Source organism: Anopheles funestus, chromosome 3RL (assembly GCF_943734845.2).
Source record: "Anopheles funestus chromosome 3RL, idAnoFuneDA-416_04, whole genome shotgun sequence".
Taxonomy (NCBI): Eukaryota; Metazoa; Arthropoda; class Insecta; order Diptera; family Culicidae; genus Anopheles; species Anopheles funestus.
Window position 1 is genome coordinate 10,992,924 of NC_064599.1, and position 23,840 is coordinate 11,016,763.

Genomic DNA, 23,840 nt, shown 5'->3' on the forward strand with positions numbered 1-23,840 from the left:
TGTTTGACCTACAGATCGCTCACTATCCACTATGCCAATCCTACCCAACTTGTCAAAGACGCTTGTTGACACCATCAAACAGAAAACAGAGGAAAATTTTGTTTTCCATCGTAGGTAATAGTGCATTAATCCAGGACCTGTAACAAAAAAAGCATTGATAATTCGATAAAAAGACGTACCAACAACTTGAAGATGTCTCGCCAAAGCACGCGTCTTGATACGAAGAAAGTGGTAAGCGCTAGATAGCAAGCTTGGGTTTGAGGAAAATCTAGTCCGACCGACGAGTGTATGAAACATGCCGTGTTCCGTACGCATCGTCACACATATTCACAACAATATCCTACGCCCCCTAGAAAACATTGCTTTAACCGTTGCTTTCCGAAATAAGGGTTCCGAAAACAAACGTCTCTCAACAATGCTTCGTTCTGATCTCTGAAAACGCCTTATCTTCGTCTTTCTGTTTCTTTCCTCAGTGAGGAGTAGTAAAACCGGTGTCACATAGGCGTTTCATGTTCCGTATCCGTCGGGTTGCGTCGCTTCGGATTCCTCAGTAACGCGTTCAAGAAGTGTTTTTGCGTGTGTTTCATTGAAAGTTTTAGCGCGTACTATAGTGTGAATATAAAGTTTGAAATAGGCGGTCATCACGTCGATCGGTCACTCGCTAGTTCCAGTTGGAAGTAGACTATGCTCACGATGAATAACGCAGCTGGAGCCAATACGCTCGGTGGCATCACTTTCTCAGATATCAGCGGAGCCACTGGGGCAGCCGGACCGGGCACGGGAGGCCTGCAACTAGTGCAACTGAGCCAAGTTATGCCAGACCCAAACTCGCAGCAATTATTCATGCAAAGTCTGCAGCAGCAGTTAACCGGAGGTACGCCCGCAATTCAAGTCATTCCGATTGGAGCTCTTCCGCAACAAACGGTGGCCTTGGCGCAAGGTCCACCAACCGGTGCCACTATACAGGCTGCTCCGCAGCAGCAACAGTTTGTACAGTACACATTGGACGGTCAGACGCTACTCTACCAAGCACTTGCTGCACCGGAAACCGCATACCAGAGCGTAAATCTTCCGATCGTGCAACTTCCGGCTACCCAAACGATAGGTACCGCAGGTACGGTACCTACTTACGGGAACATATCTAACCTGCAAACTGCTCCGGTCACATTCACGCAAATTCCCACGGCTACGGTCGCCCAAGCCATTCCTCAGCATCATCAGCAGCATCTTCAGCAGCATCAGCATCTTCAAACGTCGGCAACTATAGATGCGAGCGCATTTCAGAATATCGTCACCGCACCGGTCACAATTACACCAACCGCTACCGTCGTACCGGTCTCCCAACCACAACTCCCAATGGGCACCCCCGTTACCACGGTCACAATAGGACAATCTCCTCAAGTCGGTGTAGGAGCACAGGGAGGCACCAACAATAGCAGCAGCAGTAAATCGGTTGCAACGACGAACAGCAACAATACAAGCGCGACTACGGAATGTACACCCAGCGTATTAGGAACGACGTCCGGTTCCGGTACGGAGATGGAGCAAGAGCCACTGTACGTGAACGCCAAGCAGTACAAGCGTATTCTTAAACGACGACAGGCTCGTGCCAAGCTAGAAGCGATGGGCAAGATACCGAAACAGCGACCAAAATATCTCCACGAATCACGCCACCGACATGCGATGAATCGGGTCCGGGGTGAAGGTGGCCGGTTCCATTCGAAATAAGTTTACGGATCGGACGGAAGATTTGGACGGCCATGAAAGAGATTTCACCGATATTCTGTTACGAATTGTAGGATATTTTAAGGGCTAGAACTTAGAGCAGTTATCTGTCTTGCCTAATGGCTAGCCGGAATATCGCGCTTATCAGGGGTACGATTTTGTGTCGGGGCGTTACCGAAAACACCGTTTAACCGGCTCAACTAGTAGTAGTAGAGTGCAGACCCCAAAAATAAGAATTAAGTTGTGCTAAGAACGAATTTTAAAACGCAATAAATATGTTAACATAGTTTAAAGTAAAACTGACCTCTTTTTCTGCTTGCTTTCCCTTCCGTCCGTTTGGTGCGTTGTTTTCGGAACTCCTTTCGAATCACTCCTGCCTACGTGTTACGTTTTCCTGCTGATCATTCCCTTTCCCGTTCGCGTTTGCAGAACTCCGAGCTACTGACCCTGACGTACGGAGCGCTGGTGTCCCAGATGCTGCGCGATTTTGAAAATGTCGAAGATGTTAACAAGCAACTCGATCGGATCGGTTTCAACATGGGAATGCGGTTGATAGAGGACTTCCTTTCGCGTACCGGTTCGGGCCGGTGTTTGGATATGCGCGAAACAGCCGACAAAATACAGCTCGCCTTCCGGATGTATCTGAACGTGCAGCCGACCATCTCAAACTGGGCCGCCTCGGCGGATGAGTTTTCGCTTATCTTCGATACGAACCCGCTGACGGAGTTTGTGGAGTTGCCCGCAGACTATCAGCAGCTACGCTACAGCTCCATCCTTTGCGGATGCATACGTGGTGCGCTCGAGATGGTACAGCTGGAGGTGCAGTGTTGGTTCAGTCAGGATCAGCTAAAGGGTGACGCCACGACCGAGATCCGGGTGAAGTTTGTACGGCGGCTGGAGGACGCGGTACCGGCCGGGGAAGATTAACTTATGTTACGTATATCGACCATTTCCCTCATTTAGCATGCATTCCGTGCAGATAAGAAGCTGATAGACGGTGCGCTGTTTGGACGAATCCCGAACAAAAACAAGCACACTTGATATTCTTTGTTAAACCCAATAAAATCATTACATACATACAAGAAGGAGCCCCCCAAACCAGACGGATGATGTTTCAATGTTTCGGAAAAGAGAAAAAAACCGGTTTACATTTATTTAAAACACATGTGTCGATCTCTATTTTGTAATGAGTTTGGGTGTTGTTCTGCAAACAGTAGTGCTCCTTGGCAAGTTGCATTTGTTCGTTACCGTACCCATGGTGTTTGCTTTGGTACCTCGAATTCTGCTCTGATCGTTAAACGCAAAAACGAACGCTATTGTTGACGGCCTTGTACGAACAAAATGACTAGGTTAAAAGCATACTAAAACTAATTGCTAAAATTGACTGTGTTTTCACCCACACTCCGTTTCTTCGTCCCGCGATATCTACTCCTGACGAAAAGCTTGAGAGAATTCTACTCTCTATACTAACAGTAAGCTCCCCGAAATGAAAACAACTGACTCGACTACTTCATAACTTGCCGCATATTATCATCTTTTACAGATGCATTTAAATTCTATTCAATCCCAACAAAACAATTGTCGCAAAACTAACTGACTCTGGTTATCATGCTTAAGCTTTAACTTCCGACTGCATATTATTGCACATTTGGCATAGTTTTGTAATATTTGGCACAATAAAGAATGTAATAGCAAAGCTACAGCACTTTAATAGTAGATAGATATAGGTAGGTACTTAGCAGAAATACACAGCGGACAGTTCCGTTAGAGAAATAGGATAGTAATACTAAAATACTAACGTAGCACATAGCAGGGATCGGCAAAGTCGTCCCTCAGGATGTCGCCAGCTGATTTTAAACCGATCAGGAGTAACATTACTTGAAGCTTCAAGCTAGCAGTATTGCAAAAATATTGACAAAGTTGCCGGACTTGCCGATTCCTCCCCTAATAGGAACAAATAAACAACAGATAACAGACTCCTTTTTTACTCGCACGGTTTCGTTCACATCGAGATTCCCCCTGGGGGAATTATATAGACAAATGCGAAATCTATCAGGCGTTTCTTGGAGAATGTGGACAATTAAGCATTAACGCTAAAGACTGGAAACTAGATTGTTTACGTTAAATCGAAGTAATAGAAAAGATTAAGTTAATAGTTCAGTATAGGGAAAGTCGTTGGGATAGCAATAGCAAAAAGGCCGGCCGCATTACTGCCGTGAGCATTTTCAATATTCTTCTCTTAACGGTAAACTTTACTCGCCTCCGTTTCCATCATGGAACTAAGACTATTTGTAACAAACAAGAAAAATAAAACAAACGCATTAAAACATAATATCTCCTACAACAACGAATAGAACCGTTTCAGCTATCGTCCTCTTAGGACGGTAATCTCTCCTTTCTCCTTTTTTCCCGCTTTTATCACTAACAACGATTGGACTGTTTCGCGATTAGATGTTTGTACTGCGTTTTGCATTAAACGTGAATCTATTGCACTAAGTGTAACTCACTCACCAACCGACAGACGGTTTCGAATCACTCAGTTGATTATGGCACTACTGCTATTGTGACAGTGGATCAAACTGGAGTGTGTGCTCAGTACCTTTTTGAGCGTTTCCAGCGTCTTCAGACAAATGACCACACAACAACCCTTCGAATGACCATCCCGCGGTCCAGCACAGGAACAGTTCTGCAAGCTTTTCAGCATATTGGTCAGTGGTTCCAGCTGATCGGTTAGCTTCGGTCCGATTCCACCAATACCGTTGTCGCTGGCTGCTATCGATGCTTTACAACAAGAAGATTGCAACGATTTTGGAGGTTCAATCGATTGCTGAGGTTGCTGCTGTATTGCCAGCAAATCCATACCGCTTGGTACGGCGGATTGCGCCTCAATGGGCGTTACTTGTTGCATTTGTGTATGGTGTCGATCGTGCGCCTGGGACATGGTTGGTATCAAAGCAGAAACATTAAATTCCGAACTTACGGCCGTTGTTCCACGGCAAGGATTCTCGGGACCACATCCTCCAATGCATCCCTGCAATGGATCACACTGACAGTTGACGCAACGACAAATATCTGCATCGGCCGTTATGTCCTTCAGTGTTTTCGTCGAAACATCCGGTGCAGCGATCGGAGCGTTCATTAACATGTTGTTTGGTTCGTTTTGAGCGCTTTCCATCTTATTAACCGACACGAAACCACTACTTCCCAATGGTTCGCCCCCTTGCGTTCTTCCCATAGCATCAGTATTTAGTTTCGGCAGGAACTCCTCGGCAAACAGCTCGTTGATTAATTTTTCCGTTTCTTCCTGTTCCTCTTGCTTCACACCGCCAGCACGCTTTTCACTATTTTGTATTGCACGATCAATCTGTACCGTGGCGTTGGCACTTTCCAACAAATTTTCGTCGAAATAATTTTCGATGGTAAACACCTGTGATCCATCAGCGGCAAGATCTCCGGTAAGAACCGCTCCACCCGGGGATGTGGTTACTCCATTCGTTTCCGTGGACGGTAGATAGTCAGCGACATTCACATTGAAGGAAAGATCCACATACGACGGAACATTGGTTGGTAGCGCTACACAGGCGGACGTTACAGGATCGAGCGCGGCGAGCGGTTTTGTTTGTAACATCGAAATGTCGATCCACTGTGGGTTAAGCTCTTCCTCCGTGGCCAGTGCCAGCTCGAGGGCCTTCGATTCGTGAAAATCGTTCACCTGTACGAAGCTAAATTCATCCCCAGGAGTCACAATGCTGCTAGGAGCGGTCGAAATCATATCAACCTGTTGTACATTCGGTGTCTGATCATTCCCGTTGTCGATTGCATGTGTCCCATCTGCTTCATGCTCATCCTCTATAACCACTATATCATACGAGGACATTTCTGCTTCCTGATCATCAGCCGATGAACGAACCTTCTTCATCTTGGCAGACTTGGAGAACTTTTTCTTCTAAAAAGTAATGTTTAAGGTTAGCAAAAGTCACGCCTCCACGAAGCTATTTAGACAAAATCATTCGTCTTACCGCTTTTTCATGCGTTTTTGAATGTGTCTTCAGGCTATGGGGTGTGCTGAAGGATTTGTTACAATCGTTGATCTTACACGCAAAGGGTCGCTCGCCTGAATGTGTCCGGATGTGCGTTTTCAGATGATGCGACGCAGTAAACGCTTTGCCACATTTATCTTCTTTGCATCTAAAATATATAAAACACGTTTTTAGCCATCTTTGCTGACCAAAATGTAGGCCCCTCGCATTAAAAAACACATACTTGTACGGTCGCTCTTGAGTGTGAACACGCGAATGTTTCTTCAGATCACTCAGCGTGGTGAAAACCTTCTGGCAGACGGAGCAGTTAAACGTTTCGCCATTGTGGAGCCGCTCGTGCGCCCTCAGCCGGTACCGTGTGTTGAATGCTTTGCGGCAGCTGCTCTCACTACAGATGTACGGTTTCACTTTTGTGTGGACGCGTATGTGAATCTTCTGGCTGTAGGAAGTCAGGAAGGCTTTGGTGCAACCCTCTTCGGTGCATTTAAACTTGTATTCACCTAGCGAAAGCCAAACAGGAGGATATGAAGCGATAAATATTTCATTTTAAATAACATCAACGATCAACGGCTGAGATCACACTAAGCGTACCAGGATTGTGTACTTATCCTATCCATATTTTCCACATCGTTAGCAATAGAAGATAACACATTAGCATGCATTAATGGGTAGAATAGTTTAAACATTTTTCTTGCACTGCTTACCTCGGTGTGTTTTCATGTGTGTCCGCAGGTTGCCTACCGTGCTGTAGCTTCGGTTACAGCTGCCATAGTTACACCGATACCGGGCCAGTATTTGATTGTCCGGACCCTGCGAGCGAACGAATACGAACAAAACATTATATACATGTTCATGTATCTTCGCACAATCTCGTACATTAAATTGATCTGCTAAGGAATCATTAATACGACAAAAATAGGAGATAAACAAATTGTTTACAATAAGTGTGGTTCTCTCTACAATAGAAATTTGTGTAAAGTTATATTTATAGCAAACTAAACTAAAGGACAAGTGTTTGTACTACGTAACTAGCTACCATTTTTACCTTATGCTTTAGATACACTACAAGATTACTGTCTTAATTTTCTATTCGAAGTTTAAAATATCTTTAAATCAGAATTATTGTGTTTTGAACCTTCTTCTCATAACAATTGTAAAAATGCTTTATGCATCAATATCAATAACTCGGAACCATTTGTTTCATAGCTTATGTTTTACATTTCTATATGTGTACCTCGATCGTGATAGTGGCATGCGATGGCTCTCCGTCTTCGTATAGAGTATTGTTTTCTTTATTACTGAATAGAGGAACGAATTGGAAAACGGAATTCATCAGCATCAGTACGTTATGTCTCGTATTGTTTAGTGAATATAAACTCAAGAGATGTGCTTTAATTTCGTTTAATGAACATAATGAAGGAAGAAAAATAGTGCGACAGAACGAATAGAATTAATATAAAAACAAAACAGCTACAAAGCTTTGTTGGGGAGGAAAAGGATTATTCATAAGGAGTGTATTACATTCCACCATAAGAAAGTGCACTAAATATGCTACAGTTACTACTCCATATTTTTTACGCTACTTCCAAAATCTATCTCTACAGCAACACATGTTACAATTATAAAAAAGATACATACTTCATTACGCTCTCATACTCTCTTTCTTCTCTCCGTATAAAGTTATTAATAATCAAAAATAAAAGGGCCTTCGTCCGTTTGAAATCGTAAACATGTTTTTATGCTCAACAAAACGATATGATTGTCTGTATCGCTCTTTCCTGACATTGAAGTAATACACCGTTTGAGACGGATAATGATACGGGAGGAACTTACACCACCCCTCTGCCATATGTGAATATGTTTTCATGTTTACACCAATCGTCATGGTGCTATTTTTACATACACACACACACACCACAAATATTGCATGGCCTTCTGTTTAGATGGTAAGTCCTGGCAGGCAACTATACAAACAGCCAAAAATCATTAAGTGCGGTATTAACACTTCATTTGTGCTGTGGGGCAAATGGCAAGCATATGAGACCGGACAATTTCGTACATGGCACTACAGACAACCCAATTAGATAAAGGTCACTACTTCTCAGTTACTCTTTTTCCATGTGTTTCTATGTATATCATCGGATCAGTCAACAGGTGATCGTGCAGTGTTTCCTTAATCCGTGCTTCTCATCTTCTCGTTGACTGGTGATATTCGTGTTCGCACTCGACACCCCAGGAAAAAAAAACTTCCCAAAAATTGCCCCGAAGCTGGTAATGCACCTGCAACGATAATGTAAACAGATACAGTGCCTCTATCTTTGCTCGTCGACATTCACATAGGGATGGACTGCAAGTTAAACAACGAGAATAAAACAAAATCCCTCTTGTTCGGGTGTCTCCCGGCAGAACACAGTCGGCCCTAGGAGAAAATTCAAACCAATTTGCATCGCCCACACCAAAGTGGCCACGCTCCGTTGTGGTCTGTCCTAGGCGCGTGACGATGCTTTAAATATAATCTTTCCTTTTTGGCCGTTTTGTTTGTAATAACTGAACGATTTATTCTTTCCCTCTTAAGGCGACACAGACATCGGGGGGGGGGGGGGGGGGGATCATGAACTTTTCCTCCGAACGTGACGGTAAGTGACGAAAAAAAAACACATTATTAGTGTGATGCTTCATCTAGCTCCGAAAGACCCGCAAAACCGTTGTTCCAATTTGTTTGCCCATGCCCGTACCGGACGCTGTGCGGCACGCCGTTTCGTCTGGGCCACAAAAACCACCGACTAAACCTCGACCAGTGGCCAAAACAATCGAGACTGGTCGTGTAGCGTAGGGAAAAAAGTGCTCACACGCTCGCATAGAGATGCCTCGCATAGAACGAACTGCGGGAGAAAGATCCCACGACAAAGTAGGAAGTTCTATTAATAAATATTTTGGAAGCGGCGTGCCGTCGAAGCCATGGTTTCGGTTCGGCAAAGGAAAGGGGCATTTCGCGTGGGAAAAAAACGGACACAATCTCACTAATTCCATCCAATGTTCGCTTATGAACACTCCCGATGGATGGAATGTGGCCCATAAAAATTCATCAGCCCAACGTCCTGAGAGATTGGGTCGATTTAACTCCACGTTCTGTCTCTAATCCTCTTCTGATCACTGAAACATTGTTTGTCGAACATAAAACTTAAGCAGGATCGTGTTACAGAATCCTAACTGGTAGATGATAGGGAATACAAAGAAAGGGTATATTAGTAGAGTGCGTACAGAGAAACAAAACCATAAACAAGAGCGTTTACTGATAAGAGCGCGCATAAGGCAAAAGAAAGATAGGAAAATTTGCAGAAAATGGTTTGGCGTAGTGGATTTACTCTTGCAAAGGTCAGAGGGATTCGGTTCAAACAGCTACAAGGAAATGGACGAATTCGTAGCAACAAGATGCAACAAATGAATCATTAATGGAAAAGTAGAAGTAATCTTGTCTTCTATGTACCATCCTCCGTCCTCATCCAGCTCATCGTCTATCTTTTCAAACTCAACCAGAATACTATTATCATTGATGTCGCAGAATGGGTTGCCTTCGCTGCCACTACTACTGTGCTGTTCGTCGGACTGCTGCTGCTGGTGCTGCAGCTGCTGGTTTTCCGCTGACTGCAGAAACTTTGTTTCGTTCTCCTCTCCGACAACGGAGGCGATTCCATCCGCCGATGGATCCACCACCGTAGTCATCATGTCCAGCGGCACGAGATCGAACGGATTGAGTTGGTTTTCTTCCGCCAGCGTTTGAAAGTGCTGCGGAACTTGTTCGTGAATCGCACGTTCTAGAGCATCGATATAGAATTGGCTGCTAAGAGCGAAATTCATCATGTCGTAGGGGAAACCCGGCCTGCACTACGCTTGCTTCACACTACGGTAGGATTCACCGGAACTGGGACGAAAATCGCGAACGCGAACACTGCGCGGATAATTTTCACTACACTTTCCGAACTTATAATTCCGCTGTTTTCCGTCGTCTTTTGGGGAGATTTTTTATTTTTATTTTAACCCCGTTTGACATTCCTATGACATTTATCCAATCTGTGAAGCGCGGGAACTGTTGTCATGCTCCGGATTGAATATACATTTGTACGGTTCTGTACCTGACAGGACCGAATTGTTTTTGTTTATATGCAATGAAACGTAAACAGTGCACATATGTTCAGAACTTTTCTACCAAAGAGTGATAATTATAATACTAACTGATCTATTAAACCTTTCTGAGTGAGTAAAACAACTATTCTAATTCCTCATTATGCTCCGCTTACATTCGCATGCAAAGAAAAACAAAATGAATTTGACTATCATTCTAAATCAACAGATTAGGTGTAAAGAATTTTCCTTCGAAATTCATTTTTCATTTACTTTCCTTTATTATTTTATCAACACAAACATCCCGCATAAAATTTGCATTTAACTACCGCCACGTTTTTCCTGCAGCTCATTATCAGTTGTCACTAAACCATATCAGTTGACCTCGTCACGCTAACGAATTATATGTCCATCACAACAAGACCGCCAGATTCAAACTAGGCAGATGGGTGATTATGTTGTTGGGAACCGAGGTGGCAGCATAATTCAATTACCAGCGACAAGTGTACTAATCGTTATCAAGGCTTCCGTGTACGGTTGGTGCAATGATGCATTAAATTATTCTAACCGATAGCCTCAAATTAGGAAGGGGTTAATTGGTTCGGTTGAATGAAATCCACGCAGGATAGAAACGTTGATAACCCGATTGCTTGAAGTTGTCTGACACCATACCAAGGAAACCAAGGGAGGTCCATAATCAAGGCAAATGGAGGAAAAAGTCATTGAAGTTGTGTGCTGTAATATCCACTCAAATATGGAACATCTTTTTTATACCCTAACAATACAGCTCAAGCACTTGGTGAAGGGTTTTAACGCCAGCAGCTATCAGTGCTCATATATTTATCAGTTCTTATCTGACGCGTCGTTACTGTTTGGTGGCGTTGTTTCTTATCCTTGATCAAACTTGGAATCCAACGCCCGATAGAGTGGCTATTTTAAAGTTCTGTTACCAAAGCAGGAATGCATCAATCTTTACAACCACCTTTTATTGACCTTAACGGAATTAAATTTAACTAAAACCATCCCAATAAAGCACATCCCCAAAATCATCTTTCATTCTGCCAATGGATGTGCGTATCGTTGGTCATTCAAACGATGCAACAAAATGGACACAACGCGGGGTGGTGGCGTTGAGCGTCGTACTGCGCTTACAAAAACAAACACAACGCGTATCTGACGCGTAGAGCACAAACCGCGGGAATACACGCGACTCTTTCCTACCCAGTTTCATCCGCGCCGCGTGGGCATACTCACCCGGCCGGTTCCTCGTGTTATCTACATGCGGGGTTAAACTACCCCGAGATCGATCAGTCGCTACCATTCCTTCTACCCGATAGGACGCACTGGGACACTTTTGCTTTGCGTGATTTAATAGCTTGCTGTTCGAAGTTCGACACAGCATTCCGGTTCAGACTCACTTGTGTTAACCGGCATCCAGCAGCAAGTAGCGCTTTTTTCCTGACGAAATAGTGAAAGTATTTCCTTTTACGTAGTAACCTATTGTGTGTGTTTGATTTCCCGCATTGTTTAAATCCTATATTCAAGTGGTGAGTGGTTGCAGCAACATTGTGAGAGTGTTCCGGTGATCATATATAATAATAAACTACGATCTATTTATCTTCCCCTTTTCTGCTCACGATCGGAAAGATTTGTGGATTGGCAAGCATGGCAAGCAAAATGAAGAAAGAGAAAGTTGCCATCATTGGAAGGTAAGTAAGGAGTATATTTAGTTTTTTTTAAAACTAACTTAGCTAGGAATTGGAATTAATATATCATCTGAGACATCTTTTCTTTTAATACTTTCAATTGAACATAAAACATCTAGATTTAGTTAAAGATTAACAAAACAACTCTATCAAACGAACATAAAAAGTTCGTCACTGAAGACCTCATCGATGAAATCGTTTATCTTTTATTTTATTATACTTATGCTCTTCATATCGTATTTTCAATATTAGCACAACACTTAAAAGTGCACTCGTTTGCCGTACAATAAATGGCACTCTTAAAAAACTGACTATACTTGTAATCAATCGATGTCAGTAAGATTGCCAATGGTAGTCCCTTTTTTTCTAGGACACATAGTCAAATGAAGGGCACATATGTTCTAGACCTCGTACGGCCCTCCACTGCTCTTGCGACGGGTTGCGATTACAGAAACACAATTAAACTCATTCAAACGACTGCATTCTCGGTGCAGTTAACGGTAGAGATAGAGCAAAGTCACCGCAAACAGAAAATATAAACACCGCACCGCACATTACTGACCTACCACTGACATTGAGCAAATGCTTTTACTTCCTGCTCCGTACCTTCCCACAGCGGTCTCATTGGACGGTCCTGGGCAATGCTGTTCGCTGGCGTTGGTTATCAGGTGACCATCTACGATATCATACCCGATATTGTGGAAAAAGCACTGAAGGAAACAAAGCTGGAACTGGACAGCATTGAAAAGCAGGGCCTTCTTCGGGGCAATCTGTCTGCGGCGGAACAGTTTGCTTGTATTAGCGGTACGGACAACCTGAAGGATGCACTCGCGGGGGCTATCTACGTGCAGGAGTGCGTTCCGGAGCGGCTGGACATCAAGAAGAAGCTTTACACCGAGGTGGATGGACTGGTAGGGCCGAACACGATCCTGGCCAGCTCAACCAGCACCTTTATGCCTTCGTTGTTTAGCGAAGATATGAAGCATCGTGCTCAGGTTTGTAAATATAGTATTAATTTTGCTTAATTTATTATATTTAAAGTCCTGTTTTGCTTCAACGTATTCCAGGTTCTAGTGGCTCACCCAGTGAACCCACCATACTATGTGCCACTGGTGGAAATTGTTCCGGCACCATGGACCAAACCCGAGTACACGGCCAAAGCACGCGAGCTAATGACGGAAATTGGCCAAAAGCCAGTTACACTGTCTCGGCAGATCGAAGGCTTCGCGCTTAACCGCATCCAGTATGCGATCCTCAACGAAACCTGGCGCCTGGTAGCGGACGGCATACTAAGCGTGAAAGACATTGATGTGGTAATGTCGGAAGGTTTAGGCATGCGGTATGCATTCCTTGGACCGCTGGAAACGGCACATCTGAATGCGGAAGGAATGCTTAACTACTGTGATCGCTACTGTAACACGATTTACGCCGTTAGTCAAACGATGGGCCCGACGCCACGAATGGAGGGCAAGGTGGCGGAGCAAGTGGCCAAGGAGCTGGAGGAGATGGTACCGATCGACAAGCTGCCCGAGCGACGTGCATGGCGCGATGCCTGCTTGACGAAGCTGGCTCAGCTGAAGAAAAATATTTAAGCTTATCAGAACGCTTCTGTTTTTTATCTGAATCTGACCTCTGTAATGCATAACAAAATATGCACTAATAAAAGGATCGTAAAGTTATGATTGATAGCGTAAAGAATGATTATTTTTTAATTGCTTGTAGAAAATGCATCTAAATTAGGTTTACATCGATAATTAATTGCCGATCTCACACCTTTTCTTTAGGTCAATCCTCTTTAGGTTTTCTCCATGAGAAGGTTTCACCATGAAGCTTAACGAACATCTTCAGATTATCGGCAACAACGTTATCTTGGTTCCGTACGAGCGTAAACATGTGGAGAAGTAAGTATGCTCAGTAAAGGTTGTCCAATGGAATAATTAATCCGGATATTACTCTATATAGATATCACCAGTGGATGAAAAGCGAGGAATTGCAGGAATTAACTGCATCGGACCCACTAAGCCTCGAGGAAGAATACCAAATGCAGCAAAGCTGGCGTAATGACGAAGATAGTAAGTGATTCGATTGGTAGCCATAGCATTCCGAATAAGTGAATCCTTTCAACTGCAGAGTGTACCTTTCTCGTCCTGGATCGCCAATGCTATGAACAAACGAAGGACGAAATAAAAGCACTGGTGGGTGACACTAACATATTCATCCAATCCAACACGGAAGACGGTTCGTCCCTGCATCGGATTGTGGGAGAAATTGAAATAATGATCGCCGAAACGGCAGCCCGGGGCAAACGTTACGGTTGGGAGGCAACGATCTTGATGCTGCTGTACGGCGTGGAACATCTGCACCTGCGGCAATACATCGCCATCACGAAGGACACGAATGTGCGAGCGATGAAAATGTTCGAACGAATGAAATTCCAAGAAACAAAGCGTACACCCATCTTCCATGAGGTCACCTTCGGACGACCTGTCGACGAAGATTGGATCGCGTGGTTAAAACATGAAGCAGGATCGTACTCGATCAATCCCTATCCCTAGTTCTGAATAGATCTAATTCGAATGTCATCTAAATTCGTTATCCCGTGTCGTTTCGTGTATTTCAAAGTAGAAGATTTATTTTTATTACTCTCGTTGCTGTCCACAGTCTCCAGCGTCCGTATCGTCTAAAGACATTCTGTATCGTCTCACGAATCGTTCGTTCGTAACCCTGTACGACTTTCCTAATATTTAGCTATTTTTGGCAGATTATTGTAGTTTTTGTTTTTACTCGTGTCTCCAAATATTCTCTCTCACTTACATACATACATACATTACGATTGTTGGATTCCGCACGACCCGAAATCATGTGGTTGTGTGCGAATTGCATATATGAGGGCAGTATTGATTTCATTGTTGCATTTCGTTTCGTTTCGATGCATCAACCGTGTCCGACAGGACACGCCTTTTTGGTCGTTACATCCCTTGTTCTTCTTATTATGGTTGGTTTTTACACTTCTTCGTCAATAAAACAAAGAGTTTGAGCAGAGTTTCTGGAGTTGTTGTGTATGTGATGAAACATCGTATTACAAAAATGAAAAGAAAAACACGCTTAAACCGGCGCTGAACACTGAACGTTAACGGCAGTTTATCTGCAACTGTCCCTGCTGAGAGCTATTTGCGCCACCCCTCGGAGGCTAGGAACCACGTGGTAGTATAGTGCCAGCGATATAAAACTACGTACGCAATCACGTTTGGCTAGTTGCTTCCGATGCCCACGTGGTATTGCAGTTATTTCAACAGCATGTTACACCTTCTCCTTCGCTGCTTTGCGTAGTGATTGTTTTGTGTTACGGACCTGGCATAGCACCGATTCCGCTCAACAAACTTCAAATGCACCACGAGTTTAGATCAATTTTAATGTTTTGCCTATCTAATGCGCTTACAAAAACTTGTAAGCAAAATGTACTTCTAAATTTGATTCCCTCTTGTGTGGTAGAGAGTAGAAATTATGTTATTAACTTATTTATGCTGTTTAGTTACAAATGTTCGCCCTTCAATAAATTTCGTTTCGTTCTCCATAATATCGTTATCATCCATTATGTGCCGAAGCTTACCGCTTTTATCTAAACAGAAACGAAACAGTGCCTTGTGCTATCCACAACAATGCGCGACTTTGCTATATTATTTGTTCTTGCTCTAATGTGTTGCATCAAAAATGCGTGCCTTTTCAATTAATAGTACGATTAATTTTGTGCATCTGTGCGCTTTAAGCAGAAAGGAAATAATAAACAGAAAGACGAAAAAATATCCTCCAGCATTGTTTGTTGCTGGACCATCCACTGCGGGAATAGAATGCGAATGTGCAAAATAAATTCCCACACATCTGCGCCTCCGATTCTTTCCTGCTAGTTCTTTTTTTTCAAAAACATTGTAAATTATTACATTTGCCCGAGTATTTCCCAGCGACCTCTTGTATCTGCTTGTTGCGCTTCTCGGTACCTTAGGTAAACTCCGTGTCCGTCAATAAATAGATCGATATTTCGCGCTCAACTAGTCTATGCGCCCGTATGTGGGAGTGGGAGAGGCTGACATCGTATGTATTCTTCTATAATTAACGTCTTCTTGCACTTATCTTTAGTGTAGGATCCCATTTCACAAAGCTAACGAAAATACATTATGAAAATAAATACCATCCAGAGGATATTCCCGTTTGTAAACAGGAGGACAGGCAAATAATTGAATTGTGCTGCAGCTAATGTCTAAAACTGAGAGTAAAAATGGAGAATTATTACCGCTTACCACCAGCTCATTACGCTGATTTTCTTTTCCATCTATTAAAAAGTGGGTGCGTGTAATAATCTACGTATTTTCTTTTTAGAGTTTGAGCTCTGTTTCTACACCCATTCCGTTTTGCCCGCCTCAATCAGGCTGAAGAATAAAATGTTATGACTTTGTTGAGTTACAATGCCCTACCACAGTGATGGTATTTGTTTGTCCAATCATTACGAAGCGGAGAGCGAGCGCAAAAACGATAAGAAAGCACATGCTTACGCACTGATCGCGTTGCATCGCATAATAGCAGCAGCTCGTGGGACGAGTGGACGAGGGATTTTGTACGCTATATTACCTACCCGTAAAGATACTCTTTGGGTTGGTGCCACCACGCTTGCGTATTAGTCGAGCAGATACTAAAACGATAGAAGGCAAAAACAATTATTAATGCTTACATTGGTTGGTTCTAGCACCACACTTACTTGAGTTGTCCTGCGGACTGAGCGGTCGTTCCAGCACGGTCTGTATCGCGGTAATCCATTCGTCCCGATCTTGCTCACTGTGGGACGACATATTGTACACCCGTTCCGGTGTGAACAGCGTAAAGCTGAAACCTTGATCTTTGGCACCGGGTGGCGCCCCGATTCGGACGCTATAACCGTCGAGCTGGTTGCCGAGAAAGATTTCCCCTTTCGGGTGTGCATCGAGCTGATCGTCGTGGTACATTAGCTTCCGGTCGTCAAGCGTAAACCAGCGCCGTTTGTAACTATCGGTTGCTCGTGGGCCCGTTTTCAGCAGCCAACCTTCCCGCGTAAAATCGTGCGTCAGCAGGTCGACGAGATCGCTTTCGGATGCGCTCGGGAATGCGATCTGGAGACGGTGTAGCTTGGCGCATCGTATCGCCATGTACCAATTGTTGATGACTTCCGGATCGTCGTGATAAACGTAAATGTGACGCGTGGTGCCCTCTTTCATGAACGTTAGCTGCAGCGAGTTTGGGTTGCCAATTTTGGACGGTGCGTATACCACGTTCAGTTCCGATATTCGCAGAACGGCCTTTGGTTCGCGCTTTTCCTTCACGTAGTAACGTAACGTGTCCTGCAGCCCGGACAGTACGAATTTGCGCGGCTGGTAGCGGCTATCCTCTTTGCCGCGCTTCATTAGGAATCCTTCCATCCGGCCGGATGTGTAGCTCGGCCGTTCGATCATGCAAAATTCCAACCGTTCATATTTGGCCCTTATCCACTGTTCGATCAGCACTCTGCAAAAGCAAATTACGGCCAATTAGTAAAACTAAACATTGGTACTCGAAGGCTCAATACTCACTGTGGATCATTTTCTTTCGGTCTTCGGTAGCATGCAGGTACTCGATTCTCGTATTTCAGTCTCGCCGCCTTGTTGCCGACCTCGATCATGCGCTGGATTTGGCTGTCCTCCCACTTGTCCAGCTTGAGATGCTTCACTTTCGATATGTGTGCGCCCATGCTGCGATGGACCGCACAGCACCGGGTGCACAGGAAGATTCCGATGTTGTACGAGGCCCATTCTAGATCTGTAAAGGATGACATTATAAGTAGAAGTTATAGTATTTTATTTATACAGTTTAATTTGTCCTTCCTCCCAATATTCATTTTTTTATGTTGATCTTGTTCTCTCGGTTCCTTAACATTTCTCCCCTACCGGCATTGGTATCGACCCACTCGGCGCATGGTTAAGTTTGCTTATCGAGTAATATTCTCCCCCACCTGCACACACTCGAACGCATCATTGATCAGCGTAAAGGTGATTTCTATTTATTTTCTACCCTCGGTGGGGTGGCTACGGGTAGAACCCGTTCGGTAAAAATCAAAACAAACCCATGACGCAACATGACGACACCTGTCCTATGCTCTCTGCTCTACTATTTCCGTCTCGTTCCCATTTCAGTGTTCAACTCCATTCCCATTTTAATGCGACTCACGGATCAGAATTAAACTGAGGTATCTCATCTCTCACTCTAGCACTCTTTCTACCCCTTGCACAACATTGACTTGGTTGGGAATGCAGGGTTTGTGAGATATATGTTTATATAAAGTGTTTAGGGGCATTTTGTGTTGTAATGCAATAATTGTAATGATATTAATAATGCAATTTTTTAGTTGATTTTACATTTTTTTATCCTCAAGGAACAAAAGCCACGTGAAAACTGTAAGCAACACTTTCATTACCGTGTAACCTTACAACCCCTACAAATGAAAGAAGGAAGGAAGAAGTGTTAGAAAGAGAGCACAATCGACTCACGAAAGTATCGAGAACCAGGATCGAGAATACAGGGTGCTAAGAAAAGAACATAGTAACAATAATAGCAACCACAGCCAGCCACCCCAAACCACCCTTCTTTTTATGTTTTTTTTCTCTTCTCTTCTCTGGAGTGCGTTAACCTTGTGGCTGCGAGTAATGGGGAGTTGTGTGTGTTTTTTTCTTCCTTCTCTGTCTAATGTAGTACAAAAATACCACACACAGAGCGTGCGAGTGTGCGAGCGGGTGAGAGAGTGAGCTGAGAATTGTTTACGTTCGATCGCCCACTTCCAGACACATTATTGAAGGGGGGATATTTTTATTGCGCTTTTCTTTAACGAGCATTTTTTATCCCTTTACCTTTTCCTTTTAAGACCCTCACCCTCGTCCCTTCTTCCCTTGCATGCTTAGCCATTATGATTGTGCTTTTATAATGCCTTTGGGGTTGAAGGAAGTGTGCGGCTTTCTTCTCACCTTCACTAACGTAGTGTGACTTTCTCACTTCCTTTCACTTCTAATCGTATTCTACGCATTAATAATGCACCGTGTTATCATGGTGCACGTGCAGGGAACGTGAGGGAGCCCATCATAACAGAAAGGGTTTTAACGATGAGGGGCGGCAGGAAGCCAGGGGATGGACTGTACCATAGTATTAAGATAGAAAAACAAACTGTCGCCCGGACTGGGCCGGCTTGCAGATGCACGCTCTAATCGGGAAGGAAGCTCCAACCCTTAAATCGTTATACTCTGGGCAATGCTTTTCTCTTCTACCATGCACTTTAGGGGGGTGATTAGGAGAAGGGGTGGTAAAGCACACGTTGCGTAGGGCGTCCCCACGCTAGGAGCAAAAGCATCTCACACACATGGCCTGCGTAGATTGATGAGGTTGTTTATGACGTTGGAGTGTGTGCTTTGATGCGAACAGGGACGAGAGAGAGAAGCATAGATCGAGCCAGTATGTATGATTGGATGAGTCATTATTTCGCTATTTGCGTTTCTACACTGACTGCCAACACCGCAAACATACACAAACACACACACACACGTATACACTCGTTTAGTTGAGGAGAAAACTATGCAATGCGCTAAACCACACAACCTATTAGCCTATTCTCGCCTTGAACACTTCCTGCTATTATAAAGCTGAGCTGTGTTCTGGGGCATGAAAGGATGACACACATACCCAACCCAACCCCTGCAGAGACAGGCCCACAGATTACAGGAATCCAAACCCACTCTACATACTTTTCGAATCACAATCCGCACAGATGCTGTTCCCGTCCTGCTGCAGCAGACGGTGAAGAATTTTCTCGTTCTGGTCAGCCATGGCTGCTGGTGACGATTGCTACTGGGTGCCACCCCGGTTGCGAGGAGTTGTTGTGTCGTGTTGCTAAATTAAAAACAATCATCCACACACCACACACTACGTGCACTTGCTGCAACGACGACCACGACGACGGCGACCGACAGACACTAACTTGTGGAGTGTTTCCTGCGTGCGGTTTGCTATAAGCCTCGGTTTTATTGCTACTTTACTTCAATTTCTTCTTCACAACGTACGGCCCAATTCGCTTTTCACACTTCTTCGTAACAGGGCTGGAAATTCCAACTTTTTTTTTGACGAATCAACGACGACGCACTATCTGCCCAGTAGTGGAGGGAGTTGATTGTGCACAATAACAAATTCTTCACGGGCGACCAACCTGATGCGGCACCACCATTTTCTGACCATCTTCGGGTGGTTGTTCTTTTCGCTAATTAATGTTACTCTGCCAAAGATGCACTCGATAGTTGATTTCACTTCTGCCAGTGCTTAGATTCAGTGGATAATTGCACAAATATAGCGAGATGTATTATTTACGCGCATTTTCTGCTGCAAAATAAGCAACTGAATGAAGGTTTGATCAGGTCCGGCCCTTTTCGTGATGGTTTGACAGCTAAAGCGGTTGACGTTTTAATGCACCTCGTGGAGCATCGAGCAACGATGGCGGGAAGTTTGCTCGACGAGGAGTGTAATTTCAATTTATTTATTTTTTTCCGATGTTTACCTCAAGATGTTCAAGAAAATATTTAAATTGGTTGGCTTTTAAATTATTTGATAGATTTTTTGAAATCATGTGCATGGTTTAAGCTCATGTTAAAGCTTCATTCAAATTTACACATCGTAATAATTGATCGAGCCAAATGATAATTCATCTCCCTACAACGAAGATCAACAGTGAGCACGATATTGAAATTAAACTGAAATAATTTGCACAATAAATGATAGAAGCAAAATTTTCTTTGATAACCAAAAATTGTAAATCTTCATTTCCTCATCCTAGATAACATTCGACACAAATGACAGCTTGGTTCAAATGAAAACAAATCCAGAGCAAAAATGTACCACCGATGTACGGTATTCGTTTTTCATGATTTTCCCTATTTATTCATTATTTAGTTACTTCCCGAACTTCACAACACACTGCTACAATGTTTGCACCCTCTCGTTTCCTTCGCTGTTATGTACAAACGAGACAAAACTCCAATCATTCACGGATCGCTGTCGGGCGGACCATTACATAATCCAGCGATTCTCCTCCGACACGTTACCGGTAGATGCTATTCCTTTAGATGACGATTTCGGTGTTGCCCAACTCTTCGTCCGATGGCAGCACAATTTGGGCGGGATCGATGAAGTCCTTACTGATCGGTTCCAGACCAGCCGCTTCCCGACGACGCAGCTCTAGGTACGCTTCACGCTGCGACCAGTCCTGCAGCTGTGGATCCGGTACGTAGGCCCAGTAGGCAGTGCCCAGCACAAGGCACAGTGTGACGGTGAAGAAGAACGATGCATTCGTGACGCTACGATCGTGGGCTTCATCATGCCGATCAAAACCATAGCTCACCCAGTTTCGACCGGAACCGACCGATGAGGCCGCAGCCGCACTGCTAGGAGCTGCCGCTTTCTTCGGGATGTCGAGTGTTGCAGCGTCGCGGTTCTTCGGCGATGAGGAAATCAACCGAACACTGCGAAGCGAATGGTTCATCAGGTTACGCACCAACGATGCATTGCTGATTCGCACCAGGCTGGACATTTTACTGTGGCCGGAAATCCGGATTTTAACTTTCCGGAGCGAATGAAAACAACTTCTGCAGTGAACAATTTCGTTTGTTTTTTCTTCGATGCTACTTTGACAGTTGTCTGAATGTGATCTAAAACGGCAGGATCGGAGTAACCCTTAATATACGAGTTAGCTGGTGAAGAGCAATTTAGAACAATGCCATCTACTTTTTTCCACAAATTACATTTTGCATAATAATCGCTACAAAAATGCCAACCAAATACCTAATTAGTTTTAATATTGATAACGATACTTTATCTCCATTCATAGATTGACTAAACTTAAGTGTAACATAAAGCGCAAGATAAAAATTATACGTGTGTTTATCTGGCGTGTCACCCAGGGCAACCAAATGCACCAAATTATCCTTCGTTCTCAATCGACTTTCATAAATCGATAAGCTTTCGAACAAGACACGAAAGCTGGATCAAACGAATGGATTGCTTCTATGTACAAACCCACCGATTGCACATTTACCGGTTTTGCTCCTCATACGAGAGAGAGGTTCGCATTTCGAAAGGTCGACATTCATTGCAACGTGGGGGGCATCGTCATTAGCGGTGGTTGCTGTTGGCCGCTCGCAACGGGTGCATTGGTAAACTGCAGACCACGGAGCGCTTCCGGCTGGATCGTAGCACTAACCGTTATCGGCGGCATGCCGGGCAGGGAGATGGGTGTCGTAACGGCGCTGCTTTGGAATAGTGAAGATGCGGCCGGAACCGAACCACCAGCAACCGCCGATTGGTGGGCGGGCGACGGGTCCGGAATCGGTTGCACCTGAGGATACGTGGAGTACATCTGAATTGGGGGCTGTGTGCCCCAGGGTTGCTGTGGTTGCATCGGTTGTGGTTGTTGGCTCTGCAGAAAGTCAATCGTGGAGGACATGGCGTAGCTGTTGGGGGTCGATACAATGGTGCTGTTGCTAGCCGGCACAACCGTCGTTCCGTACATTTGATAGAAATCGCTGGCCAGTGTCGATGGTGGTGGCACAGCACTAGCCTTGGAGTAGGGATTCGCTGCGGTCGGTAACGAGGAAATGGAAGATGGCGGATAGGAAAGATTAGCCGGCGGCGGTCCCTGTTGTTGAGAAGGTACAGTGTCTCCATTTGTAGCAGGGATTACAGCTAAAACAATATTAAAAGGTTAGTTAGCCTATTTAAACACGGAGGCATTTTGGTCGTCGTCCTACCTTGCACATCTACCAATCCTGCGGGTGGTGTATAAATGGCCGGACCGACGTGAATCGGTGGCGATGCTACCTCTCCCGGTTGGCCTGCGTTGTTATTATAAATCGGTTGCGTTGGTGTCGTTTGTGTTTCAACGTTATTATTCACTTGATCTGTTGGGCCGGCCGCCGTGGACAAGGCCGCAAACTGACTGCTCAAATCACCCACTGCCGGTGTCGTCGTTGCTGTGCCTGTCAATGTGTTGCTTGGCTGTGACACCGTAAGCAGATCATGGACGGCATTATTAGCCTGTGGTGCGAAAGTGTTCGCCAAAGGGGGCACCATCGGAATGAATGGCATGGAACGGTTGGCATTGGTCGTGTCTACGGTAGATCCTGCCATTGCACCAGTCGTCGAAGCTGTCGGGAACATGGCAGTAGCACCGACCGGCACAACCGGGACCGATTGTGCCGCAGCACTCAGGGGATCCTTTCCATCGCTCGGTAACAGCCGAATCGGTATCCTATGCAAATAACCGTACCCAATACCACATCCGAGACTTCCTTCACCACCCCATTTCGAGTTCGGTGTTATCGTCACCTCACGGCACCGGTCGAGATCCGTATTGTACACGTACATTTTCAGTGGCCGACCCTCATGGGATTCGATGAGCGTAAACAGGTCTTCGCTTTCGTGCAGTATCGAATCGGCACCAATGATGTAGTCCGTGAACGGTATGAGCCCGGCTTCCTCTGCCGGTGACGATGGATGCACCTCTAGAATGTGCCACACATTTTCGTTGGCGCCCTCGAACGAGCAAAACCGTATGCTGACCCCGAGCAGACCCTGTCCACCCCAGGTACTGCTCGGCGTAATGTCCACCAAGCGAATGTTTTGCGTTTTGCTGCTGTACACTGTCATCTGGATCTCTTTGTCGATGTTTCCCTTCAGTAGCTCCTTGAGCGTATCGTTATCTTGGTCCAGGCGTGTGTTGCCGATGGCAAGAATAAAGTCAAAAAATGCCTCCAGTCCGGCCGTTTTGCCTGGCGAGTTGTCTTGCACCTGTGTAAATAGTTAATAAACAATTCACAATCATCAGCACTTCATGCATACACGTCTCTCCCCGATAGGGGAAAAGCTCGATCGAAAGTGAACACGTCATCTATCGGCTAGTTGGCCCTTCTGGGACATGAAAACTCACCCGTAAAACATGGTATCCTTCGGTTCCTCCACCAGGAACGGCAATACTGTGCGAAAGTCCCATCTCGATTATCCTAAATATCCGAATTTAACTTCAATTTGTCCAATTATACACGATAAAAAGCCGACGACACGAAAGCCAAAGTAAATGGAGAGAAAAGTTTTTTTATCTTTTTTGTATGAGCCTACAAACATTTGACAAATGTCATAATAATCCTTTTTGGCCGAAAAT

General features: G+C 44.6%; 7 protein-coding genes across 9 annotated transcripts; 3 read left to right on the top strand and 4 right to left on the bottom strand.

The window, feature by feature from the left end:
• Window positions 1-32: 32 nt before the first annotated feature.
• On the top strand, window positions 33-2,823 carry LOC125771320 (trafficking protein particle complex subunit 3-like). Of its 2 annotated transcripts, none has more exons than XM_049441853.1 (2): window positions 33-231; window positions 2,155-2,823. In XM_049441853.1, exons 1-2 carry the CDS (start codon window positions 193-195, stop codon window positions 2,650-2,652), a joined length of 537 nt encoding a protein of 178 aa, XP_049297810.1. In that variant the 5' UTR covers window positions 33-192; the 3' UTR covers window positions 2,653-2,823. The 2 variants fall into 2 exon arrangements, with proteins under 2 accessions (XP_049297810.1, XP_049297809.1); XM_049441852.1 differs by lacking the exon at window positions 2,155-2,823 and adding an exon at window positions 474-2,024.
• Window positions 2,824-2,875: 52 nt separating this feature from the next.
• On the bottom strand, window positions 2,876-9,789 carry LOC125771285 (metal regulatory transcription factor 1). Of its 2 annotated transcripts, XM_049441776.1 has the most exons (6): window positions 9,253-9,789; window positions 7,000-7,063; window positions 6,470-6,575; window positions 5,989-6,265; window positions 5,745-5,913; window positions 2,876-5,671 (listed from the first exon to the last, which is right to left on the bottom strand). In XM_049441776.1, exons 1-6 carry the CDS (start codon window positions 9,624-9,626, stop codon window positions 4,262-4,264), a joined length of 2,400 nt encoding a protein of 799 aa, XP_049297733.1. In that variant the 5' UTR covers window positions 9,627-9,789; the 3' UTR covers window positions 2,876-4,261. The 2 variants fall into 2 exon arrangements, with proteins under 2 accessions (XP_049297733.1, XP_049297735.1); XM_049441778.1 differs by lacking the exon at window positions 7,000-7,063 and having other exon boundaries at window positions 9,253-9,365.
• Window positions 9,790-9,931: 142 nt separating this feature from the next.
• Window positions 9,932-14,181, top strand: LOC125771353 (alpha/beta-tubulin-N-acetyltransferase 9). The gene is made up of 4 exons (XM_049441895.1): window positions 9,932-10,019; window positions 13,378-13,494; window positions 13,556-13,665; window positions 13,724-14,181. The coding sequence occupies exons 2-4, from the start codon at window positions 13,418-13,420 to the stop codon at window positions 14,146-14,148; spliced, it is 612 nt and encodes a 203-aa protein (XP_049297852.1). The 5' UTR covers window positions 9,932-10,019; window positions 13,378-13,417; the 3' UTR covers window positions 14,149-14,181.
• LOC125771329 (lambda-crystallin homolog) lies at window positions 11,176-13,275 on the top strand. Its single transcript, XM_049441866.1, has 4 exons — window positions 11,176-11,434; window positions 11,535-11,596; window positions 12,210-12,588; window positions 12,661-13,275. Exons 2-4 carry the CDS (start codon window positions 11,553-11,555, stop codon window positions 13,183-13,185), a joined length of 948 nt encoding a protein of 315 aa, XP_049297823.1. The 5' UTR covers window positions 11,176-11,434; window positions 11,535-11,552; the 3' UTR covers window positions 13,186-13,275.
• Window positions 14,182-20,090, bottom strand: LOC125771319 (arf-GAP with dual PH domain-containing protein 1-like). Its single transcript, XM_049441851.1, has 4 exons — window positions 19,384-20,090; window positions 17,188-17,413; window positions 16,344-17,122; window positions 14,182-16,277 (listed from the first exon to the last, which is right to left on the bottom strand). Exons 1-4 carry the CDS (start codon window positions 19,463-19,465, stop codon window positions 16,213-16,215), a joined length of 1,152 nt encoding a protein of 383 aa, XP_049297808.1. The 5' UTR covers window positions 19,466-20,090; the 3' UTR covers window positions 14,182-16,212.
• Window positions 20,091-20,539: 449 nt separating this feature from the next.
• On the bottom strand, window positions 20,540-21,316 carry LOC125771369 (NADH dehydrogenase [ubiquinone] 1 beta subcomplex subunit 11, mitochondrial). Its single transcript, XM_049441912.1, has one exon. The coding sequence runs from the start codon at window positions 21,213-21,215 to the stop codon at window positions 20,748-20,750; it is 468 nt and encodes a 155-aa protein (XP_049297869.1). The 5' UTR covers window positions 21,216-21,316; the 3' UTR covers window positions 20,540-20,747.
• Window positions 21,317-21,470: 154 nt separating this feature from the next.
• Window positions 21,471-23,820, bottom strand: LOC125771300 (Golgi reassembly-stacking protein 2). Its single transcript, XM_049441805.1, has 3 exons — window positions 23,610-23,820; window positions 22,432-23,470; window positions 21,471-22,366 (listed from the first exon to the last, which is right to left on the bottom strand). The coding sequence occupies exons 1-3, from the start codon at window positions 23,670-23,672 to the stop codon at window positions 21,771-21,773; spliced, it is 1,698 nt and encodes a 565-aa protein (XP_049297762.1). The 5' UTR covers window positions 23,673-23,820; the 3' UTR covers window positions 21,471-21,770.
• Window positions 23,821-23,840: the final 20 nt, after the last annotated feature.